A 24,760-nucleotide genomic window follows, 5' to 3' on the forward strand; every position below is an offset into this window, starting at 1 on the left:
ACCCGAAAATGAGTTCTTTGAAGAATGAGCTCAGAGGCACTTGAATAATCTGACTAAGAGTTGAGCGTCATGCTCTGAATTTTATATCCACTCAGGGAGAGCAAATCTTCCCAGTGTTAACTTGCGTCTGTCATCTAAATTAACTATTCCTTCAGGCCGGCTGAGCGGCTCCAGCCTTACTGATGTGGCACGATGATAGCTTTGCCCTTTGAGGCGTCTGTTTGGGCCAACAGCTGGAGGCGGCCCGGATTTATAGAGAGATGATCACTTTATATGTTGTTTGTGTTCGGGCCGTTTCAAACGTCAAATAATTCAAGGCTTTAGCTCTGCTGCTGGAAATAATCTGATTAAGCGTGTCCAAATGTAACCATATTTCCGTATATGTTATTCCGTGTGAAACACTCTTTTGAGGACTATTCAAGACGGAAGCAGGCTGCACAGACAACTGTTGAGCGCGCACACAAAAACAGCCGTGGCTGACTGTTAAACACAGTGTTGTCATTAGAACCTGTCAGATATCGGAGTATTTACATCGATCATGTCAGGAGTTCACCCAGGAGAAGATGATTGCCAGCCACGGCTCCCAAACACCCCAACCCGACTCCACAACAAGGACACGCTGTCAGCTTTTCATTTCATCTGAAAGCCTCTCACTCACTCCATCTACTCGTCCTCTCACTCCATTTTTTCCTCCCTGTCTAACCCTCGCCCACTCTTTCATTTCATCCCGGCATACTGATGTTAATCCAAATCGGGATTTCCAGATATTAACAGGCCGTTGGTCATGTCGTGTTTTGGAAAGAGGAAAGTAGGGAATTGGGTCTTCCTGTGCGTCTCCACGGAGATGAAAACACAAGGGGATGAAGCCATGAACAAAGAAAGTCGTAGCCCGCTAGTGCTAATGATTTATTGGAAAGAGAACTTTTAGCGGCAGCGCCGGAAATGGTCATCGCGTGGAGAAATGCAAGGCTTTTTATAATAAAGCGGTGCTGTTTTTGTAAGTATGATTTAAGGCCTTCTTTGTGGGTGTGGATGCTTGGCTGCAGAGCGACTTGTGGGAGAACAAAAGATCTACAGCTGCTGAAGTCATAAGAGAAACCAGGTGCCAAATGTTGATGATGGGAAATATCTGCAGTGTACACGTTGGAGCCAAGAGACAGCTTTACAGGGCAAAACGCTGCCATTGAACAAAGCCTTCCGTTCTGATACGCACAACATATTTTCTCATACATTGGTTCGTTTCTGCGTGCCACAAAAAGAAATCGGACGACCTGTTAACCCGCACTCATAAACACATTATAACACATCTGGTCTGCCAGAGAATAAGAGGACGGAGTACGATGGATCAGTTTTGTGGAATATAGCGGTGAATAATCACACTCCCTGAGATACTCTTTGTCAAAAAGGCTATAAATCTAGTGAAGAGGCTGTGGGAGGCCGGCGTGAAAGCACGTAACGCTCTTCTCAACGAGCAGTGACTGCTGCTGTGGGGCCCTTCCCCCGATTTTGACATTTTGAAAAATGACAAAAACTTTTCATGTTTTTTTACTCACGCAAATTTGACGATTGTATCATTGCACGATCCAACTCGGGTTTGCGTAATATTACAAATTTAATATCAGCTAGCTAACAATGGACATCATGGGAAATACAGTACATATTTTGATGCTAACGCCCTAAAAAAAAAAAAAACTCAAATTTACATTTACATAACAGACTTCTATATTAACCAAGCTATAGAGATATTATTATTGTAGCAGCTGACAAGAAAAACTATTTTTACCGGGCGGACTAACACGATCTCAACAAGATGTTTGTTTGCTCTGGACTGGAGCACACGTCTTGTGCTGGAAGATACAGCCATCGCAGCGTACATTATAAGTGTTGTCGCTGTATCTATGATGCTGTTATTGACAGAAGTGAAATCGATTGGTAATGTTTTAAATCATCAAAATACAGCAAAATACTGTAACTATTACTTATTAGTGTTGAGAAATTAACGTGGTAAATGGTCTATATTGTATATATTATATGGAAAACATGATTAGAAAATAATAATAATAAATAATGAATAAAATAAAAAAAATTGCAATAATTTGCAGGACAGTTATCATCCAGCAAAAGCTTTATTTATGACAGAACTAACTATTCTGTGTGTGTAAAAATAAGTGTAATGATCACACAATCGTGTACAATACTACCAGTCCAGCCCCTCATCATTTTCTATGTGTTCTCTGAAAGTCTATTAATTAAATACCCAGAGAGTTAGTTACATATTGCCACCATAGCATAGACATAACAGCAACTCTTATCATGCATATACTATATCCATATACCACCAAGACATTTGGAGTGGGTGTGGGGAGATTGCACCCTCGGGTACTCCGAGCACAAGTGTGGGAGATGTGTGAGAAATGCTGTGCTGACCGGCCCAAACGCCACCCGCTAAGGCCAGAGTGTGATGCGCTGCTCTATATTTATTCTCAGGTCTGCTAAATGAGGTCACTCAGGTGGTCCTGCTGAATACATTCCCTATCTCCATCATGAATCATCTGCTGCTTATTATTCCTGTCCAGCCCATGGGGCTCGCTTCCATACCGCAGTAGGCAGATATGTCTGTGTGGGTATACATGTGTGTGTGTGTGTGTGTGTGTGCGGTATCTGCCCAAAGCACAGAACGAGAGGAAACATACAGCCCATGTGACAGACAGAGAACAGGTTGTTTAATGAGAAAGTGGATGAGAGGTGACATTCATTGGCTACCTTTCACACACTGCCCCCCCCTCCGTCCCCATCACCCACTACTCTGCACGGCATTCAGACTTCCACTCAGATGAGCCAAGCAAGCACCACATCATCAGGGTAGCCAACAGTTATGTCGTATTTTTTGGTGGGTGGAAAAAAACAACCAGGTAAAGCCACAATCTGATCATTCACACTTAGCATAAAAGCAAAACAGCCATTTTCAGGCAAAGCAGACGGCACTCTCAGGAGTGTGGCTGGGCATTAAACAACACACCGCATCACAAATGGCCACTTCTCATACCTGCAATATTTCCATCTCATTTTGTTTATGCTCACAAAGCAGAGAAGGAGCGGGGGTGGAGGGAATGAGAGGCTATTTGCGCAAAATATTTCACTCATGAATGAGCACAGAGAGGGTTAGATTAGGTTTATGGGCACGATTCCAGAGATAACCCTCCCCTGTAGCCCTGACATGCATGCAAGCATGTACGTGCACGCACACACACACACACACACACACACACGCACGCACGCACAAGATGTTGAGAGTGAGGTTGACAGACTGGAATAATACTAAGGATCTGGATGTTTGCACTTTGAACCTTTTCTAATCCTGAGTATTAGGGCAGGGCCAAAGCCTGATTATGCCTGAATGAAATGGATCTAAATAGATGTCCCAGCCTATCAGACCTCCACTTCTTTGTCCTAGAAATAGAAATGGAGATCAGCAATCAACCTCCAGCCTCCTCTTCATAGCTTCCTCCGTAAGGTTTAGCACAGAAAGGAAAATTCATTCAGACTTTTCATATCAGCTCAGATGAATTAAGAATGCACAGCCGAGCCGATGCTTCATTATCGTGTTTCTTTACTATAATGAAAGCTGGCAGGGGAGAGGAAAAAAACATCACATATTCAATACCAGGACATGCAACACATCAGAAACGTTCCCAGGAAGCTTGCAGCAGTCGTGTGGATGTGGATCCCAACGCTTTCACGATTCAGCATTCACGGCCCCGCAAATTCACACATTATTAAGCCAAAAAATTATTTTTCTAAGAAAACAGGCCTCTAAGTCCGTAATAATTTATAAATACAGGTAAAATATACATCATACATGTACTGCTGTTTAAAAAAAAGCCTACATTTTTACAAATGTTTTTACCTCACTTTGAGATTTCACACCTTTTCGGCGGTCCTTGAATGTACCATCGTTGCTATGAGACGTAAAAATGGCTCCAATCATCATAGAGTATCATTCATTAGTGGTGAGTACCTATACATTTTATACTTGAAATATGTTTCATACGTGTGAGGCACGTTGAACCAAAAAGGGGAAGTTTCTGTGATTTTTATTGCAAATATTGATCCAAAATCAGACAATGTAAAACATTTTTATAGGCGTCTCCGTGCTGCATATTACTGTTGCTTTGACACACACCATGAGGGGGTGCAACTGTATTGTATCCTGATTGGATAAATAAATAAATAAATACACACACCGGAACAAGAGCATTGAGACCCCATTGAGACCCCATTGAGACCCCATTGAGACCCCATTGAGACCCCATTGAGACCCCATGTCCCCATGCATGCACACACAAGTAGCCAAAAGATCAGGAAGAACTTAAAAAGGCTCCTCCGCTACCAAAACGACAGGGTACCTCTAAATCCTCCCAGCAGAGAGCACTATGGGATAGCATGGGGTGGGAGGAGGTGCACTGGAAGGGTGCGGGAGGGGGGTGTGTGGTGATGGGGGCGTTAGGAGAGGAGATGGATAGAAAGAGGAGAGCTGGGTGAAAATCAGCGGAGGGGAGGAAGGTGGCGATTCCTTTTTTTTTTGTTGAGCAAGAGTGTATGCAAGCCGGGGACGAGTGAGACTTGATCTGTCTGAAGTGTGCTTGTCTGCGAGTGTGTGTTTGTGTGCGTACACGTGTGTGTGTGTGTGTGTGCAGGGCGGAGGAGGGCTGACTGTGTGCGTGCATGCATATGGCGATGAAGGAAATTTGAAAGGAGGTGATGAAGTGAGGAGTTCAGGGGAGGCGAGCTTAGTTTGGAACGAAAACGAAGTGGGAGGTGAGCTCTCTCTCTGTGAGGCAGAGGGAGCATACGTGCAGGGTTGATAGTGTGTGTGTGGGGGGGGGCGGGGGGCGGGGGGGGGCGGGGGGCGGGGGCTGCCAGCTTGATTCTCTCACACTCACCAATTTCCTTGCTCCCTTCCCCAAGTTGTGTGCCACAGTGTGTGTATTTGTGCATTCCTATATTTATTAGTAATATGCTCGGGCTGGGCTGTTCACATTATGCATGAACACATTTTCTATAAATATATTTCTTAGTAATGGTTGCGTGTGTTCATGTGTATTGTCAGTAAGGACTTCCAGGACCCGCCCCATCAACTTGGTGCTTCTAGATTGCCTACAAAAGCTTTTTAACCTCCGCAGAGGAGCTGTCAGCACCTCCAAAGTGTCATTCTGTGAGTGTGTGAGTGTGTGTGTGTGTGTGTGTGTGTGTGTGTGTGTGTGTGTGTGTGTGTGACATACAGGACTCAGCCTGCAGACAGTGAGACTCTGCATCATTTAGCTGCGGGTGTCTTTGTGTCACCTTGTGCTGAATCCAGCAGGGAAGAGCTTTAGCACCATTGCACTCTCCACTCTCCATTTCCCCACTCAGCACGCCGCAAAAGCCCCCTCGCTCTCATTCACAGCACAAAGCGCCGGCGTCACGGACACACCTGAAGACGCCATTGTCCTGCATGTCTGAGCACGAGGGCATGGAAAATGTGACATTTGGAGTTTTTCACCCGCGTGGCTACAGAAGACTGAAATATGTGCGCACGGCACAGGTCACCTGGCGGATCAGCGGGGGATGAAGAATGCAGAATAAGAGGAGCACCCCAGGGAGCAGAATAAGTCATCTGTCTCAAACAGGAGCAGACTGAGCACACTCCAATATGACAGATGTGGACACACTCATCTTAGAGCACATCACATCCCAAAGCTTCCCCCGCTTGCCTGCTCCCTTCACACACAATATGAGACCTGTTCAAAATGTGCATGCATGCCTCTGAGCTGATACCCCTATAATCTGACAGGAATGCACCGAGGGGAGTGAAGATGGTGGAATTCTGATTGTGGTCGATTGGCACAATAAAATGGAAAATCCTGCAGGAGGCTGTAATGCTTTTGCATAATATTAAAAAGGTAGGAGAACGACAGCTGCTGGAATATTCACCATTAATACCCTAATCACCCTGAATGTAAAATGTAAGCCCATCATGGTGGTGTGGCACGGAACATTTTGCAATTCACCTTTACCAGCTATTTCAGAAATAATATGATCTATTGGCATGAGCCCACACAAGCCTCCCTAATGACAGAGTCGCTAATTGTCTGTAATGGCACTTTCGGTTTTACTGAGCTCCAGCTGCAAAAAACCTCAGCAGTTAATGAACATTATGTGTCACATCGGGCGAAACCATGAAAAAATGGCTGCCGGAAAACATTTAGATTCATATTTAGCATATTACAAGTTAAACACGTTCATAAAAACCAAAAAGACGGCAAACAGCACTGTTAAATCGATTTGTATTCACACAGACCTGCAATAATGACTGTAATATGCATGTCTGGCCTGTAATTGCCGGTGGCATTTTGTGGAGAAACACTATCTGTATTCACTCCCACTGCTTATTCTTTCTGCACTCGTGTCTTTTCAAAAGATTTTGTACAATTGGAGAATTTGATACATGTAAGTCATGTAATGCACTCGCAGGATAATAAGTGAACACTTCATGGAGAAATATTATACGCAACTTCTTCGCCAGTTTTTTAATCATTTGAGAACGTCATAGATGGAAGACGTAGCTGATCCGGTTCTGAGTTGAGGCATGTTTGTATTAAAGACACAAAACCAATACAGTTGGACTCATGTAGACCGAGTCACCAACGTCTGAGGTTCTTAGTTTTGACATTCGAGAACTTTAAACTTTCAGGATACCGAAGTATTATGTAAACTAAGTATCTCAAAATGTGATGTTGGCACCGAATGCTGGGAAAGATTCAATATGCCGAAGGGTAAAAGACAACGGTTTGCTATAAGCAAATTTTGCACAATAACCCAGACGACGTAAATTTCAGTTGAAAACTGAATCATCCAGAAACTAAACCATTCAAAAAGCGAGCTTCCACCGTATAATTCGTACGTCAACTGTAAAATCTCCCTGTATTGATCAGAATCGGATTTCAGCCGTAGCAGAGAGTTTTTATTGTTGTTGTTGTCGCTCAGCCTCCCACCATAGTCAACATCACGTTGTTCTCCTTGAGGACGCAAACTGCACTCCCTCCACTGCTTCAAGACACGATTAATCAACAATTCCGCCCAATCAGTGAACCGATGAGTCAGTTATCATGCCCATCCCTATTATGCTTTAAATTGTGATTGTAACTTTTTGTTTCAATGTTGCCATTACTAGGACTTGTGTGTATATATATATATGTATATTATATGACACAGGTCTTGAATACACAAAAAGAGCAGGTGAACAAACGCACCCCGAGTGCAGCACACACACAAACAAAAATAACAGCCAGTGCACACACTTGCCTGTTAACTCCCCCCCTCTCAGACGGGGACATGGTTTCGCTAATGGTGGTAGAAATGTTGCGTGTTCGGAGAAATAAGCAGAGCAAAAAGTGGGTCACAGAGAGAGAGAGGAAAAAAATGTCATTTTACCTTCCAATTGGTTGGAGCCGACGCTAAGAAGCATGTTGATCTACACACACACACACACACACACACGCACACGCACACACACTCACTCGAGACCAAAAGGTTAATATTGTTCATGCGGGAGTTGCCGAGTTAGTGTTTATCTCGCTCTCAACTAGTGTGTGCACTGGGTTTATTTGTGCGCTTGTATGTGCAGCAAACAAAGTCTAAACGCTCTTTCATTTTAAGTTCTCAGGCTCAGGGAAGTTCAGTTTCACTTTAGATAGAAAAGAAGCGTGGAAACGTTTGACATCCACTCCTGCCGACTTCCATATGCAGACAGTAGCATCACCGGCTTGCCATCACCACTGGCGCCGTAACCAGAACATCTGATAACTTCCCAAAGTGTCGTGCTTCAAAGAAAGTGGCAAAAACTGTTAAACTAACATATAATTATATTTTTATTCTCTCCTAACCATAAAAATATACTTGTGGGGAGAAAGATGAGAGCCAGAAGAAAGTATCACAGAGGGAAAACTAAGAGACTGCAGTAGCGACTCCAGTATTTATTTCCAAAACAATTAAAACGGAAAACCTCGATGCAGCAAATGCAACACGTGGGATTACTGAGGACTTCTAAGTCCGGAACGGGATGCAGTCCCTTCACACAGTCCATGTCTTGCTCTTTTTACTGGCTGAATGAAAGGGACATGGCGGCACGGTGAGGGAGTGGTTAGCACGCAGGCCTCACAGCGAGGAGACCCGAGTTCAATTCCACCCTAGGCCATCTCTGTGCGGAGTTTGCATGTTCTACCCATTAATTGGTGACTCCAAATTGTCCATAGGTATGAATGTGAGTGTGAATGGTTGTTTGTCTATATGTGCCCTGTGATTGGCTGGCGCCTCTCACCCAAAGACAGCTGAGATAGGCAACCCCGCGACCCTCGTAAGGATGAGCGGTAGAAAATGAATGAATGAAGGAACAAAAGGGACATACCGTCAAGAGCTCAACATATGCCGTCCTTTCATTATGAAGGCGCTAAAACGCTGTGCTCCTTTTTTACGTGGCGATATTAGAAGCCACGGTAAAATAAATCCAAAATGACCCCTCGCCACATATTATGAGTCTGCAGTTACACCAAAGAATGATTTTTCCTCTTCTGATTATCTGACTTTAAGAAGGTGAAAGCACTCAGCTCAGGTCTTAAGTAATAAGAAAAAGAAAGGTGCTGTGGAATTTAACTATTCCTTCTAGGACACTGGAGACGCTTCAGATAATTGGGACAACGTGCTCAGTGAGGAATTACTGATTTATACGGTGATACAGATGTTTATCGGCTTTTTTAGGGTGCAGATCAGTGGGAGGAGGATGAGATGACAGGCTGCAGGCGACAGGTTCTTATTGCAGCGTGAATAAATCCAAGCCTTCGTCTTTTATAATGACTTCCTGTCCAATGGAAAACCCTTATTTTCCTTATGACACCCTTTCATTACAGGCGCTTATGGCATGACGCTAACATCTCAACTGTGTCCACTCTGGCATGTGTCGTATGATCAACTATTACGTACTTCTCCACCATTTGAGGAGACGTATATACGTATCATATATTTGTCCTCATAGGTGCCTTTATTCACTTCGAACCAGTGGTGTGTATGTTTATGTTCATGTTATATATACAAGGTCATGCAAAATGATCTGACACATTTGTAGGTTAAATAAAAGGCAAATAAAGTAAAGATACTTTACTATTTTGCTAACTTTACTATTTTTGAACTATAATGTCATATAATGCCATTTTGCTTTGTTTCTTTATAATGCCGTTGTTTTTCGTTTCTTTTTCAGTTGCTGCCATGAATTGGACGGGTGAGAATGGCGCTTTCATTGTGGAAACGTTTATCAAAACAAACAAATCTGTAACTGCAACACAACAAGCGTTCCGTTTGCACTTCAATCTTGGTAGCCATGATCCCGTACCGTACGCTCGAAACACCATCTTGTTATGGGTTACCAACTTCAGAGCTACTGGATCAAACCAAAATCAATCAATAAAAATAAAAACACTTTTTTGTTTCTTTACTTTATTTGCCTTTTATTTAACCTACACTGAAAGAACACGGTACAGGAAGTAAACACACAAAGGTCAACGACTAAGACTATGAGGAGTAATAAACAACAAATATGCTCTATAAACTCTAAACTTGATCAGGTTTTAACAAAACAAGTGCCGCAAAGCATGCTGGAAAGCCGGAAGCGCTGCCAGGAGAAGCCGAGAAGCATTCACACTCCTCACTCAGGACCAGAGTCCTCTGGCAGATGGACCCGTCTCTCTGGTGGTCTCCGCCACCCCAAGCAAACGTAGTCCATTTGGATCAGACCCATTATTACCCTTATTGTAGTGTTCTGCCAAATCATGCAGATTAGTAGTTAGCAGCTCTATTGTCTACTTATGTAATCAGCAGATATATGCAGACAAAGGGTCTCCTGGTGAGCTCGTTCCCAGCAGGAGGCTAACTGGAGTTTTGCTCTTTGTGCCTCATTTGCACTGATAATCACATGAGGTGAACGCTGGTTCACTCAGTAAATCCCACCAGATGATAAAACTGATCCTCTTTGTCTCTTTCTACCTTTGTTGTCATTAAAAAAAACAGTTTGGGACTCTGAACTCCAGAAACGAGTCGCCCTCCTCCAATCTAAAAGGTCCGTGAGCCACAAATCAGCCAATTCCGCTGATAAAAGCAGCACTGGGATGGATCAGAATGTGATGGGAGATACTAGCGACGTGTCAAAGGCCGCAAGGCTCCAAAAATCTATCGCGCTAAGGAGCTCATCTGTGAGCAAACCTCCATGCCCCCCCCCCCCCCTTGAATGAAACAAGAACTGAGGAGATAGAACACATTAACAAAGAGATGAGGACAAAACATCCATACTCACCACAAGTGTTTATGCATGTTTTAAAAAAATGCACTTGTGTGTGCATTTATGCAAATGTGTTTGGATGTTAGTGTGTGTGTGTGTCTGTGTGTGTGTGTGTGTGTGAATCATCAGTGTGCACAGCTCCCACACTGCACCCATTCATGCACCGAGAAGAGGGATGTTTCATCGCCACTGACCTTTTCAGGCTGGCCTCTGGAGGAGAATTATGACAACCGAGCCGGGCCATCCTCGGCATAACAACACACGTCAAGGATGGAACACAAACAAGTAAACAACAAGCCTATAGGGCCGTGCCAAGCTAACCCAGGGAGTTTAACCGTGTGGATGTTAGCGTTCAAGCACTTTGACACCTCCAGAGAGCCAGAAGAAGACACAGGAAGTTGATGGTCCAACCCCTGATTGATGAATTAATTGATTGATTAAGTGGGGTGCCCCAAGACAGAGTGTATTCTAAGCTACTGCCGCGATGTGAGATAGACTTGTTGTCAATATCAATCTATTCTTGTTGGATGCCTTCACTGTATATTAACATATACTTTATTTACAACGACAAAAATGGAATTGGTAATATTTGAAAGGCGGAAACTAAGTAAATATTTGCCTCATTACCTCCACCCTGAGTTTGATTCTGACAGGCGCTTTTGTCATGTTCTGGGGAGTTTTTCCTTCACACAGTGCTCACTCAAGGGGGATTTGCTGGGTCTTTTTAATTATATGAGGTGCACCTAAACCTGCTCTATATGATGAGAGATAATTGCTATTCTCACTTGGTGTTTTAAAAATAAAATCCAATGAAACCGACTGGTACTGACAGCACTAGAAGGATCACCCATAGTCTGCACCGCTAAACGTAAAACTACAAGAGGCAGAACAAAGAGAACTGCACAGGTGTGGGGGCGTGCACGTGTCCCTGTCACTGTGCACACGCTTGTGTCAACCTTTGTGCCGAAACCCCGGGGGACGCTCATGTATCTGCTAACTTGCAGGAGGCTGAACAAAGCCGACATAAGAGGCCAGAATGTAATGCCGCAGTAAACAAGTGGTCCTCGTTTACGACGCACTCGGAAGTTGAATAAAAACGGAATTTAGCCGTGTGTTAACATCACAGTTAACTTTTTGCACTTCGTTATTGATCCCAAGCAGTAGTGCGCCAAAGAAAAGGAAAGCCATCACCCTGGCGGTGAACTCTAATGAATTCTAATGAATGCTCAAGGGGTCATGGATTCTGTGTGCTGTTACAGCGTGATCTGGGAGGAGAATGCAAATGAGGCCTAACCCCTTTATCCAAAAATGTTGTCTCTCCCTTCTTTGCAACGCCCTTTGCAAGTTTTATAACCCGCGGCCCATCAGTAATACACAATAGATATGCAGTACTTGTGAGGTATTTATAATGTTGGGGCCGCAGTTCCCAAACTACAGCGAGGCTCCGAGGCCAGGCAGCAACACAGGAAGCAAAAGAAAAATACTTTTCTTCCCTCGGCTTGTTATTTGACAAAAGCCCAATCAGAGAGCCCAGCAGAGCACAGAGAAAATGCTGCTGATTGCATCCTAATACACACAAAGCCAGTAGCTGCTGCACAAACACACACAAACACACACAAACACACACAAACACACACAAACACACACAAACACACACTGATTACGTCCTCCCTGGTGCTCCTCTCTCCTCATCCCCGGTATCGGTTACACGGTAAAGCCGTGCTGTTGGAGGATCAGCGTTTTTTGGCACAGGGCAGTTAGAGTTTGGGAGCTTAACCTCTAGTCCAACACAGAAGGGAGGGAGTTGGAGGCCCAGCGAGACCCCGAGCACCCCCCCCAACCACCCAGCACAAATAAACAGCTACATCACAAAAATGTCTGGCAGATTTGAAACAATTTCCTGAAGGATCTGTCAGTGTGCGGCAGGAGAGGAGAGGTGGGGAGGATCTAAGGCAGGAGAGAGAGTGGAGAACGATTACGTTTGGGGGGGGGGGGGGAAGGAAGAGAAGGAGTGAAAGGAAGAAATAAGAGCTGCGGGTTTGGATGTTAATCAAACCATCATGTGAGAGGCTGACTTATAGCACATACTTATTTGATGACACTTTATTTTCAGCATCCATCCATCAGCGTCGACTAACTGTGGTCACCAGCATTCACACCCAAAGTCAGCCCCAAAGGATCTGGTCTTAGCCACACGTGATGTACATACGTGTGCAGTCTATTTGCATATGTCGGAGACTTTCTAAGTAACGAGATTTGAATTTGCTTATGTGGCTTTGAGGCTATTTATTCTCGTGTTTGCATGCTCACGTTCGTCTGCTCCTGTTGCTGCATTTGTGTCCCTGCGGTCACGCTGGAATGGAACATGGACATTTTGCCACTGAGCTGAATTCACAGAAACGGGCTCGGTCCTGGCCTGCAGAGCAGTATTTATACTCCCTATTTATCCGCTGGACAACCACAGCAATCTCTATCACCGCCTTATGATTCATGTTTGTTTGCTTTGCTCGGAGCAGATTCAATTTCATCAGCGAGATTCTTTTCTCCCCCCCCCCCCCCACAAAATTGGCTTTCTGGAGAAATGTTCACACCACCCCTTGTCTACCAGCCTACAGAGCACGTAGCGGTTTCCCTTAGAACGGATAAGACATTAAAACTAATAACCTCCATAATTATACATCCATATTTCTCCGATGAGATTGTGCAAACAAGCTCAGGTTCCAGCAGCTCCAGCAGGAGATCTTCTTGGCAGGAGCCGTCTGAGGGTGCAACTGAGCGGCTGTTGGAAAACAAAGTCATTTCAGAGTGCGCCTTGGAAAACAGAAACCGCTGTTCTTTCGCCGCTTGGAGGAGGAGGGGGGGGGGGTAGTGAGGCCCATCTGACGGAGGGCTGTGATTTCAGCTTAGCCATTGGCCCAAGAAGAAAGAATATGTCTTGTTGGCAAAGCACAGCGCAAACAACCCCAGACTGGAAGAGGAAATATGCATTTGCATGTGTTAAAAAGGACTATAAGCCGCCATTACTTTATCTTGTGCTGATTTCTTCTTATCCAGAAACACACCGCAACATTTCAGCATCAGGACAATGACGCTCATCTGTTACATTTGCTCTTCCCGAACATTAATCTTTCCAGCAGTCTTAAAATGTCTCCTCTCTTTTTGCCTGCAGCTATTTTGAGGTTTTAAAAGCACTAAGATGGCTTTGACATTGCGGATGGAAATAAATGAAACCAAGAAGCTTAGTTTCAACTATTGAGAAAAGGAACACCGTGAGAGAGGTTGGAAAATCAAATGGAGCTGTACGTGAAAACAAAAAAATATGGATAGTGGTAGAAGTATCAATATTAATTAATACTTGAAATAGACGCATGTGCAACCCCCCCACCTCCCACCAGCATAAAACTGAAGTGATCAACATGTGTTGGACATTAAATTACTGATACCTATAGCACAAATCTAATATTACTCTATTTTTATACTCTGAAAACTACTTTTGATCATAAATACCCAATATTCATTTGATTTGAACTATAAAAAATATTTCTCCTGTTATGCAAAGTACAATTTAAGTTGTTGAAAGGACAGGATTTGTTTTTTATTTAAAAAAACATCAGTATTTGAAAAATATAGTAACTACTGTTGCCTCAGTGATGGTCTCTGTCACTCTCCACACACACACACACACACACACACACACAAACACTTCCTCAATATCCACCAATCACAGCCAGGTGCATTGACGAATACCATTTGCTCAATTCACTAGCAATCACCATCGTGAGGGCAGGCTATCATTGCCATAATTAATAATTTTAATACTTTAATTACGGTCAATTATTATTATTATCACATTAATATTATCACTTTATTTTATATTGGTGAATTTATTGCTTACGTTATTTGACATTGTTGATGTATTAAAGTTATGAATCTTTTCAACAAAAATTAGTTTTAACAACTTTTGGATGTACCGGTTCGGAACCGATATGGTGCCAATATTGGATCATTTGTAAACGATAGCCAACCCTCATCTTAGCCAGGCACACAAACATATTTAGAGACTTTAAAGACTGAATAATGGCGGGTGGGATGATTAGAGGAAGGAGAGACACCAAGGAGGGGGGTAAAATATTCTAATAAGGTAAGTGTGTGTGTGGGTGTGGGGGGGGGTGTTAGGTGATGCACGAAGCTGACTAATTGAGATGAATACATGAATATATCATCTAGGAGAGAAAGGTTCTGTCGTAACCAATGACGACCATTCACTTGTAAAGCCACGTGAGCAGCCCTCCCTTTCCAACAAAGTCTCCGTGTACCCCCCCCCCCCAACCCCACTCTAAACAAACCCCTCTCTAATAAACGAAAGGCAATAACGCCATGCCTGCTAACCCCCAAGGAATGAAATATCCAAAAGAGAAGTAGCAGAGGCAGCCTGGATAGATTTGCAAAGCAAGCAGAAAGTCGCATATTACACCAGCAGCTCCATAAACACTCAGACGGGGGGGGGGTTAAATCTCCTTATCCAAGGCCGTGCTGCTCCACCGGGGCTAACCTGAGCTGTTAGCGGGGTTTACTTTGAAAAGGAAATCCGTTAAGTATTACTGATTAGCTGCTGAGAACTCTAATCGGTAACATCAATGACAGTAACGCCAAGACAATGTGCAACTTTGATTTCCATCAGAACAATTCAATTATAAAATTACAACTTGATCATTTAACCCCAAAACAACATGGTTTCCAGGAAGTAGGGCGCACCATTCCAAGTTAACTGTAACGTTGACGGCATCCTGCAGGCTTTCAGAAGTAAGGAAAGCTGTGAGTGATTTTAAATGTCGACTATCTGATAAATGTGCAATAACACAATGCGTCCTTTGTTCGGCATTGATAAAAAGCATGCGTGAGCCTCGACCATTTCGACAAAAACAAAATGTGCTGCAGAGTCTCTTTCCTGTAATTCAAATCTTTGCGTGATTTTACTGAGGGAGGTTACCAGATGTTAAAAAGCCGTTTAATTGCAAGTTGGAAAACGTGTGAGTCATTTGCATCTCTATAATCTGACATTCAAAATGCCTTTGTCTTCTCAAGAGCGCAGCTGACAAACGCGAGTCTTCTGAATGGGGGGCTGTGATTTGATTATGGTAATTTTATGTTAACTCTAAAAGATGACATTTAACATTTTTTAAGAACAAATGACTTTTATTGCAGTACACCGGATCGCTCTGAGACTTGACGTATTGTATAAGAGCGAATGCGAGGTGGCGTCACGCGCGCATGCATGTGCACAGACGGCGTGTTGTTGTGTTTACGTCCCTGCAAATGTAGGGTAAGGGGGGATCTGGTGATCTGCCGTAACCCCGGCCAGGGATTTTCAAACTCGACCTTCAACTCTCCCAATGGCAGGCCAGTTTGTAAAATAAGATTGTGTAGGGTGTATGTGATCCAAGTGGGGGCCGGGGAAGGCATGGCAAGAGTGTGTGTGTAGGTTGTTAAGCAAAAATAAATACTGAAAAATAGCCGGCACCAAGAAATAACTGTTGGTGACATGCAACATGGCTTCTAACCTTAATCCTGTCAGGTGTGAGATCATCCCACTGTGTCAAATACAGCTGTCAAATGTTTTCCTGTGTCTAAAGCCGGCTCCAGCAGCCATGCCGATGTCGTAGACAGAACAAATCATAATTCTAAATAGAAACGTCCATGGCATGTTCATCCTTAGGCAAAGATTATCTGTCCCTAGCTAGTAGTTGAGTTACTTTCCCAGGATTTAGCGACAAAACCCGGAGTGACAACACAAAAAAACATCCTTGCTGTTTGCTGCGAGCCGTCAGCGGGAAGTCCTCTGAGGTTGTGGGAGCATGTCACCCCCCCTTTGCGACAGTTTTTCCAGGGTGGAAGTCTGCGAATGTCAGGGTCCGCGGCGGCGCACCGAGATGGAGAGTGACAGCTGTCAGGAAGGATCAGGCTTACCCTGCCGACTACACAAGGAATCAAGGGAGAGGACTAGAGGAGGCATGAGGACTGACTGCTTCTGTTTACTGCCTCGTGGCCTCGGCCTTATATAGAACACACAGTCACAGCCTGGGGAACCGCAGCCATTTGGTCCTCAACACATCCGAAACAGAGTCAAAGCCGATAGGTTGTGGCTAAAACGCAAACATAACAGGAGTGCTTTCATGGATGACTACAGAATTTAAAAATATTCACATTTAAGAAGCTCAAATCAGGAATATATATTCTGAAATATATATTCAGTGGGCTTAAAACATTAATGTTTCCCATATATCCCGTTCACCCTCACTCATAAACACATTATAACACACCTGGTCAGTCAGAGAGTAAGACAATGTAGTAGGAGGGATCAGTGTTGACAACTTTTTTTCCCAAAAAGTGAAGTGACTTTTGGCAACTGTGACAAGACAGCACTGCTGTGGCCCCCTCCCCCATCTAAAAGCACTCACTTTTTGCAAATGTGTCATATGTAAATTTGACTATTGCGTCATTACGTCAATCCACCACTGCTGCAAAGAAATTGCAGTCCCGTGGGAAGAATTGTACTTTATAGATGTAACACTTGGATATAGATGACATAGATTACATTAACAAAAGTGTAAAAACGCTAGGTTCATATATTTATTATTAAATGAACAATCCCTTATTGTTATCTTTTTATATTCATAAAAAACCTATTCATACGGTGATATGAATTTTAACATAGAATACTGAATGTCAGTTTCAGTGCCAGCGTGGCATTGATCAGAATAATGCGGCCCCGAGGCGTTGTGTCAATGTGGAGTCTCTTGGATCTAACCCAACTTCCCATAGCCGACGTCATGTTCTTCCTTGGACCAGACCACAAAATACACTCTTTCAGCCTCAATCAACAGCAACTCCCCACATCAACAATCGCTTTCACAGAATAAACACAATAGAAAGATGGATTAATTGCTTATTATGCCTCCGCCTAATCCACATAAACCAATATTTAATGTGTGCTTCCCTTGTCGTGTCCCAAATGTTTTTTTAATTACATTGTTAATTAAACTAGGGCAAAGTATTAGGGCACACTTAGCAGAAATAAATAGAAAAATAAAAATGGGAAAATGTAAAAAAAAATATGCAGGCAAAAAGAGTCATAGAGTGTAAAAAAATAATGCAAAACAAAGTCATCCTTTTATCAAATAAGTGTCAATGTACTCATGTAAATGTTGTAAATTCTGGACTTTTAGTGCGTCTGAATAGAAGCCCCACCCACCAAATTTAAAGAGATTTTTTTTGTACCTTTATAGGGCATACAAAGGAAGCCACACTATAAACCTTGCAATCCTACCTCCACTCCGTGTTCCCGGTGTCATTTGTTAGCTTGGAACGTGAGACCTTATATTTTGCTTTAAAATGAGAACTGCAGGACTATAATTAGACTTTTATTTTCTTAAGATTACAAGTTCAAGGCAAAAAAGGCAATAAAAACAGAAGCGGTAATGATCAGTTTGAAGTGACAATGTCCATTTAACAATGTGTATTATGGTGGGTGTCATTTACGGTGCGGTAGAACTATACTTTATCATACTGCATCCGTCTTGTGTGGCTTAATAAGGAAACTGGGTGCACCCAATGTGTGTGTGTGTGTACATTATATGACATCCTTCCTGTCTTTTGCTCATTATAATTCTTTTACTTGAAAATCCTGCCGACTTAAGTCTGAGGCATTCGGAGCTTTCAAGCCTCTAAACACAGCACAGCTATTTTCCACACAAACATCTCATTCTAAATCCCATGTTTAGACAACACAATGAAATGCAGTCAGTTTGTTTAGTTATGCATGTGTGTGTGTGTGTGTGTGTGTGTGTGTGTAGGGGCGGGTGAGGGGTGATGATGGACGGCACAGGCTGGAGCTGGTCTGGAGTTTAGATCAGTGCAGGGTTATCATTACTGACCCCTGCTGTGTTGCTGTGACCGTTTGTCCAAGGGTTCCGACTTCCAGCCCCCACACACACACACACACACACACACACACACACACACACACGCCTGCCAAAGCTTGCCTGGGATGCACGGAACCCAGCGGTGGACGTCCCCTGTGGTGACACAAGGGCAGAGGAGAGCCACACAAACACCACCATTTGTTGCTTACTTTACCCCACACCTCCTCTTGCTTGTTCAGCCTCCGTCATGGTGGAGTTGATCAAGGAAAACACATACGGAGCCCACGGGGTCAGAGTGCGGGGCGGCCTTTGGAATGTCCACTCCCACGGCATCTTCCTCTGATCTCAAACAGCGTCTACCATGTTTGACCGTTAATCGGCCCAGATAAGCTCGGCCTTTGATTTAGACCACATTGTCAGCAAACACAGCAGACTCCACCGTACAAGGGAAACTAGAAAACCGACGTTGGCTTCTCACCGTCTGTCTCGAGGGCATTGAAGTAGCACATACTGTATAGCAGCACACGGCTGGCATGGCCATTTTATATATATGATAGATGAAGAGCGTCACGGTGTATGCACAGGCTGCGGCATAATAAATAAAGAAAGCATGTCCTGTTCCAAAGGACAACAACATTAACACACTACAAAGACAAACACAAGCGCTGATTATTGCTGACGCGGGAGACGTACAGTATATGAGGCTAATAATGATGCACCATCACAGGGATGGAGCCTGCATGTCTGAAACACCGCAGGCAAGCATTCCGCCAGTCGGTATTACAAAGACACTTTTACACAGCACAGATATCCCAGAACGCCCAAGTGTCCACTGATAAGGTTGCTACCTTGGATCCAATGAAGATGCATGACCACAAATAAGTAAAACTACTTTAAACACAAACACTTACGTATATCGTACAGTGAAATTGTTGACTATAGTAATATAATGTAGCTTAAAGTATGGATATCAACCACAAGGTTTCTTGGGTTCTATGTGAGTGCGTGCTAATTTTAAAATGATATATCGATGAACAGATCCATTACGATGCGTTACGATGCCATCTACTGTACGGAGTTGTTATGACGAGATGCAAAGTCCCATTATAATGTGTTGTGAGTGAGGTAGTGCCAAATCTACCAGTCCAAATTTAACACATACTAGTATCGTATAGGCTGCACTACGATCAAGTGGTTAGCACCGAGGCCTCACAGCTAGGAGACCCGAGTTCAATTCCACCCTTGGCCATCTCTGTGTGGAGTTTGCATGTTCTCCCCGTGCATGCGTGGGTTTTCTCCGGGTACTCCGGTTTCCTCCCACATTCTAAAAACATGCTAGGTTAATTAGAGACTCCAAATTGAGGTATGAATGTGAGTGTGAATGGTTGTTTGTCTATATGTGCCCTGTGATTGGCTGGCCACTAGTCCTTGGCGTACCCCGCCTCTCGCCTGAAGACAGCCGGGATAGGCTCCAGCACCCCCGTGGCCCTCATGAGGAAAAGTGGTAAAAAATAAATGAATAGTATCGTATGGACCAGTGGTTTTACCACAAACCTTCCCCAGTCACGTACCCCTTTGGGCATTTGACTTGAAGCCATGTACCACCTACTCCTACACATGAAAAAAACATGAACTTTAACGCCTCATCTACACAATACAGCACATTTAGCCAGTGTTATCATACAACATAAGCTACAGTGCCAAAACATATACAACACTGATACTCCACTGCCCGTGATGTGATGCTATAGTAAACCAGAAGAAAAGATCAGAGTTTGAGCAGAAGCACTAATGCCAAAGTGTTCCCTCAAGACATTTGGGTGTCATAAAACTTAAAGAAATGATTTTCCAACCCCACAAGATACGTGGCCGCTGGAGCCGCTTGATAACGTCATCATGCATCCTTACATTCTGACTTTGAGGCTGAGTTCCCAAATATCGATTGAACTGCAAAAGCGAAACATATGTGCCGTTTCATTTGGCTGTGGTATGAATTTGGACTTCAGAGGGTGCTGAACATCTGTATCAACGTTATTTATGAAGAATACAACAATGAAAGTGGTTCATGGTGCTCTACACCATAAAGTGCTCGCTATAATCCAGTTTATGTTGTAAAAGAATATTACTGGACATTTCTTGCACCGGTAAGTACAGCTGAGACACGAACGAGATGGTCGATATTAAAAACCATTCATTAGTTTTAACAGTTGATCGCTTTGTCTAAACCTGTGAGTTTGTATGATAGCAATGCAGATAAATGTAGCATTTCATTACTCTGTATAAATTTTATTACAGGTGAGTTATAATGTACCCAATAATAAAATACTGGCTAAGGCTGGAATGCGTGTTTTCCTTTAAAATACTGCAATGTTTCCTCCATCTGCATATTTAAGTGTAAGCATTATGAAAGGGATTTTGAAGCCAATCTTCTCATATTAGTTCCAAAATGAGTCCCTCACTGAAAAAGTCCATTTTGACCTTAAACATTAGCCAAGTACATCACTTTGGGCCGTTGCCATGGTGATGCTGCAGTCACCACTAAAGGACAGTTTAACTAAGGAGCCTCTGGCCACACACGTCAGTGTTCAACAGTGTGTGAAGCAGAGTGTATTACTTGTTCCGTCAGGCTTCCCTGGTTAAATGAATGTTAAAGCATGTCAACAATACATCATCTTTCATGGGAAACTTACAGGTGATGTAGTAGTTGACGTTCCTTTTGAATTCCAGACCCATGTAGTTGGGGCTGAATTCCTGGAATTTGATGGTGAACTTGATGTCCTTCTCCGGCTTATTGCAATTGACCAGGACGTTCGGATCAAGGACCGTGCTGCAGGTCTCCGCCTGCTCCTTCTTGACCAAGTACAGCTTGTAGTACTCGTACTCTCGGCCTTGGTCCGCTCTGGGACAGATGATATCCAGCTTGTCCCCGATGTCTGGGTAGATAATCAGGCCTTTGCCAGCCACAAACCTGTGAGGTGCACAAAAAAAAGACAGACTGTTAAGTGAAAAGCGTCCGTATAATTGTAAAACAGTTTATACGGTCCTAATACTTTAGGCTTTTATGTGTTTTAAGTCCGGCGACATTGGGCTTTTAGGCAGAGCTGTTAATTTGGGCCTACAAAAACACAGCGACTTCCAGCTTGACAATGTTCAATGTGCACAAATCCTCAGCGGTTCCTTCACATACTTGGGTCGGATTCAAAGCATACCAAACGTTTGAAGGAAGCAAACAAGGCCACACACAAAATGGCGGCCATAAAAAGGACGAGGTCCGGAGTGTGGCAGGATATAGTACATACGGTGTACTGTAACGCCACATATATAAGGCCTGTGTGTCAACATGGAATCTATTTAACATGAGAGGTCCGAGCATGTGGAGGCAACCAGAGCACGGGGTCAGGCTTCCTGGTTCATCTTCCCACTGGCTGATCATCTGCTAGGGGATTAAGATAATCCATCTGGCCTTACTGTACCGCTCCACCTCGCTCGCCGCTGCCAACTCAATCAGATCAGCTCCTATTCTCTTTTATTCACAAAAGGTTGAGGACAGGAGGCGAGAGTGTGGATGCGTGTAAGTGTGTGATGAGTGGGGGCGGAGGGCGGGGGGTGCACCGAGGACCGGCAGTGTATTTGGCCAGTGGTGTGTATGTTTATGCGGGTCAGCATGTGTGTGTATGTGAGATAGTTGTTCAGCAAAATGGGCTGAGGTTGCGGTCTGATGAGAAGAAGTGGGGGCGGGTCAGACGGGCTGAATCATTGTTCTGGACTTGTTTGAGGCTTAAAATGTCAACATGGTTCAGCTCTGCTGTCCCAGTTAGCCAAGCATTAACCCAGACAGCCGGACTGACCACGGGTGTGTTTATGTACGTGTGTGTGTGTGTGTGTGTGTGTGTGTGTGTGTGTGTGTGATGGTCGCAGACAGTGAGCACAGCAGCGGGCCTATCTGCGAGATCTGCCCATGCCAGCGGATTTAAGCAGGATTTAGCTGCGTGCAATGCATTTGTTGTTCTTTGTGATCCCTCACATTTTAACAAGACATCAGGGGCCGGCGGCCTCGCCGTCTCGCTGTGAGAGCATTATCTCACCTTATCTGCACCCCCTTATTTCATCGTAGTCCACATCATTTCACCACTAAATAACTGACACTTCAGACGGGCCCAGGGAGACGACTTTCAAAGAGAATAGCGAGCGTGTTAATGCATCGCGGTGACTCCTGCTCTTTTTCTGGCAGAATGTCAGCCATTGTAAGAAACAATCTTTTAAAAAGTCAGATTTTAGACCGACCCCCACATGAAAATGAACATGATGGGATTAAGGCCTTTCACCATTCATGAGCATCTTTCTTAGACGGACATTACTCAATAAGTGCCTTCAATCACATAAAAGGATAGAGTTTATCTCCGCTTCGCCGGGGTTACTTTGCAGGACCACCAGCGGATGGTGAAAAAAACACAAGTATGAGATACAATCGAGATCCAAATAGAAATGTCCAGAAAATATCAAACACACATGAGCAATTATGATATCAGACCAATCCAACAACATCGGAAAATAGCATATAATAACAAAAACACTCCAAATCATGCAAATCAAGCGCTCCTTTTCTCCTGAGATCATCCTAGAATCAATATAATACATTTTTTATGCTGCTTATCCTCACAATTGACGCTGGAGCCTATCCCAGCTGACTTCAGGAGCGAGGCAGAGTACATATTATATCCGATATTCATAAGTTATTGGTTATCTGTATTGGTATTGGTCATGAGAAGCAGGAAGCTAGCTTGAAAATATATATATCATGCATCCCTAAAAATGTCTATTTTGGACACACGGCTTGACCCCCCCGCCCAATCACATACCCTCATGCTCACTTGACGTTGATACGCTTCCCCGATTTCAGATCAACATTTGCAATAAAAGTGGCTGCTCTTCAATTATACACTCGATTCAGCTTGAGAACCCGCCGCTTCTCTCTTCGATTGCCATTGTTCATTTACCATATAAGTCAGGCTTAAGCCCGGAATATGCCTCGCACAAACTGAAAGTATAAAATGTATTGGTAATGAATGATACATGTATCATTGAATTGGAGTCACAGTACACAACAATGGTGCGTTCAAGGACTGGCAACAAAGTGGGAAATCTCAACACTTGATGAACACATAAACAAGTAAACATTGAGGACCTTTAAACCATGCACATTTAGCTCTATTATCAAATATTTATCAATGTTACTGACTTCTGGTGAATTAAAATACATATATTTTGACCATAAATCATCAATGAATCTTCAATGTGCGAGGATCCAAATAAATGCACATTGGTCGGACATCAAACCTCAACTTTTTGGGGGTGTTTTTGTTGCTGTTGATGATGTCATGAGGGCAAGTTCATGTCCAAGCTCGGAAGAGTGTAAGGCGCTATTGTCCGATGCTCATGAGACCGAGGGGAGGGGTCGCGCTAATTCAAGGGCCTGTGAGAGAGAGAACGCAGGGAACCCTTTGTCCGACATCTTTGAACAATTTGCTGCGTTTCACCAGCAACACCCCGCTTTTCAGGGTGTGTGTGTGTGTGTGTGTGTGTGTGCGTGTGTGTGCATGCCCAGGCTCACGTGCACGAGTCTATGAAGACATGGACACAATCAGTCTCTAATTGGATCTACAAGATGCATCATTGAGGCATAAACATGTTGCCATGGCAACATGCCTTTGTTGCTGACCATCCCGTCTCCTCCCCGCCGGTCCTCTATCTCTCATACGCCCTCTTCTATTTCTTTTACACAATCTCAACCCCTCTTGCTTTATCTTTCACTCTTCATTCACCTCCTCAACATTTCTCATTTTGCCCCCCCCCTCCTCAATTGCCCTTTCTATAGGCACACAAAAAACACATACCAGACAAACAAGTGTGAAGGCAGAGAGGAGAATAGAAAGACTATCACAATTAGACCTAGAATTGTTTCACTCGACGAGTCGGCGCTCTCTAATTCTTTTTGCGGAAATTGCTTTTGTAAGTGTTCTTGTTCAAAAGCCCCCCCCCCCCCCCCCACATCTCAATCACAGCTCTCAAATACACGCCCAAATTCTCAGTTTTACATACCATTTGTTCCCCTATCAAAGATAACCAAGACCATTTAGATGAATCATTAAGATTTCCAAAATCGGAGTATCTTAATATCCCTGAAGGATTTAATCACAAGCCGGCCCCCCCTGTCATTGATTCAATTTTCCGAGCATGCCTCCTAGTTGGCGGTTAGATTGCTATCCTGCTTCTGTTTCCCAGCCTTTGTCAACTGTCTGCTATAATGAGGCTCTGGCTGCTGTGGAGGTCTGGAAGCAGCATCGCAGATGGGAAAGAAGCAACATAAAAGAAATAGGGCAGCAATTAGTGTTTAGCCCAGTTTAAAAGCCTTCCACTTGGCAAGCTGCGGGCCAACTCCCGTCCAGGATGTGAAACTAAACTGGTGGGGCTG

General features: G+C 43.8%; 1 protein-coding gene across 1 annotated transcript in view; it reads right to left on the minus strand.

The window, feature by feature from the left end:
• Positions 1-24,760, minus strand: part of efnb1 (ephrin-B1) — a 63,213-nt gene that overhangs the window by 15,276 nt on the left and 23,177 nt on the right. Inside the window, exon 2 of the mRNA XM_058063106.2 lies at positions 20,979-21,256. Within this exon, the coding sequence (XP_057919089.2) occupies positions 20,979-21,256 (278 nt within the window). The remainder of the gene's footprint in view (positions 1-20,978; positions 21,257-24,760) is intronic.

The sequence above is a fragment of the Doryrhamphus excisus genome, linkage group LG22 (assembly GCF_037039965.1).
Source record: "Doryrhamphus excisus strain RoL-2023G ecotype Guam linkage group LG22, RoL_Dexc_Guam_v1.1, whole genome shotgun sequence".
In the NCBI taxonomy this organism is placed as follows: domain Eukaryota; kingdom Metazoa; phylum Chordata; class Actinopteri; order Syngnathiformes; family Syngnathidae; genus Doryrhamphus; species Doryrhamphus excisus.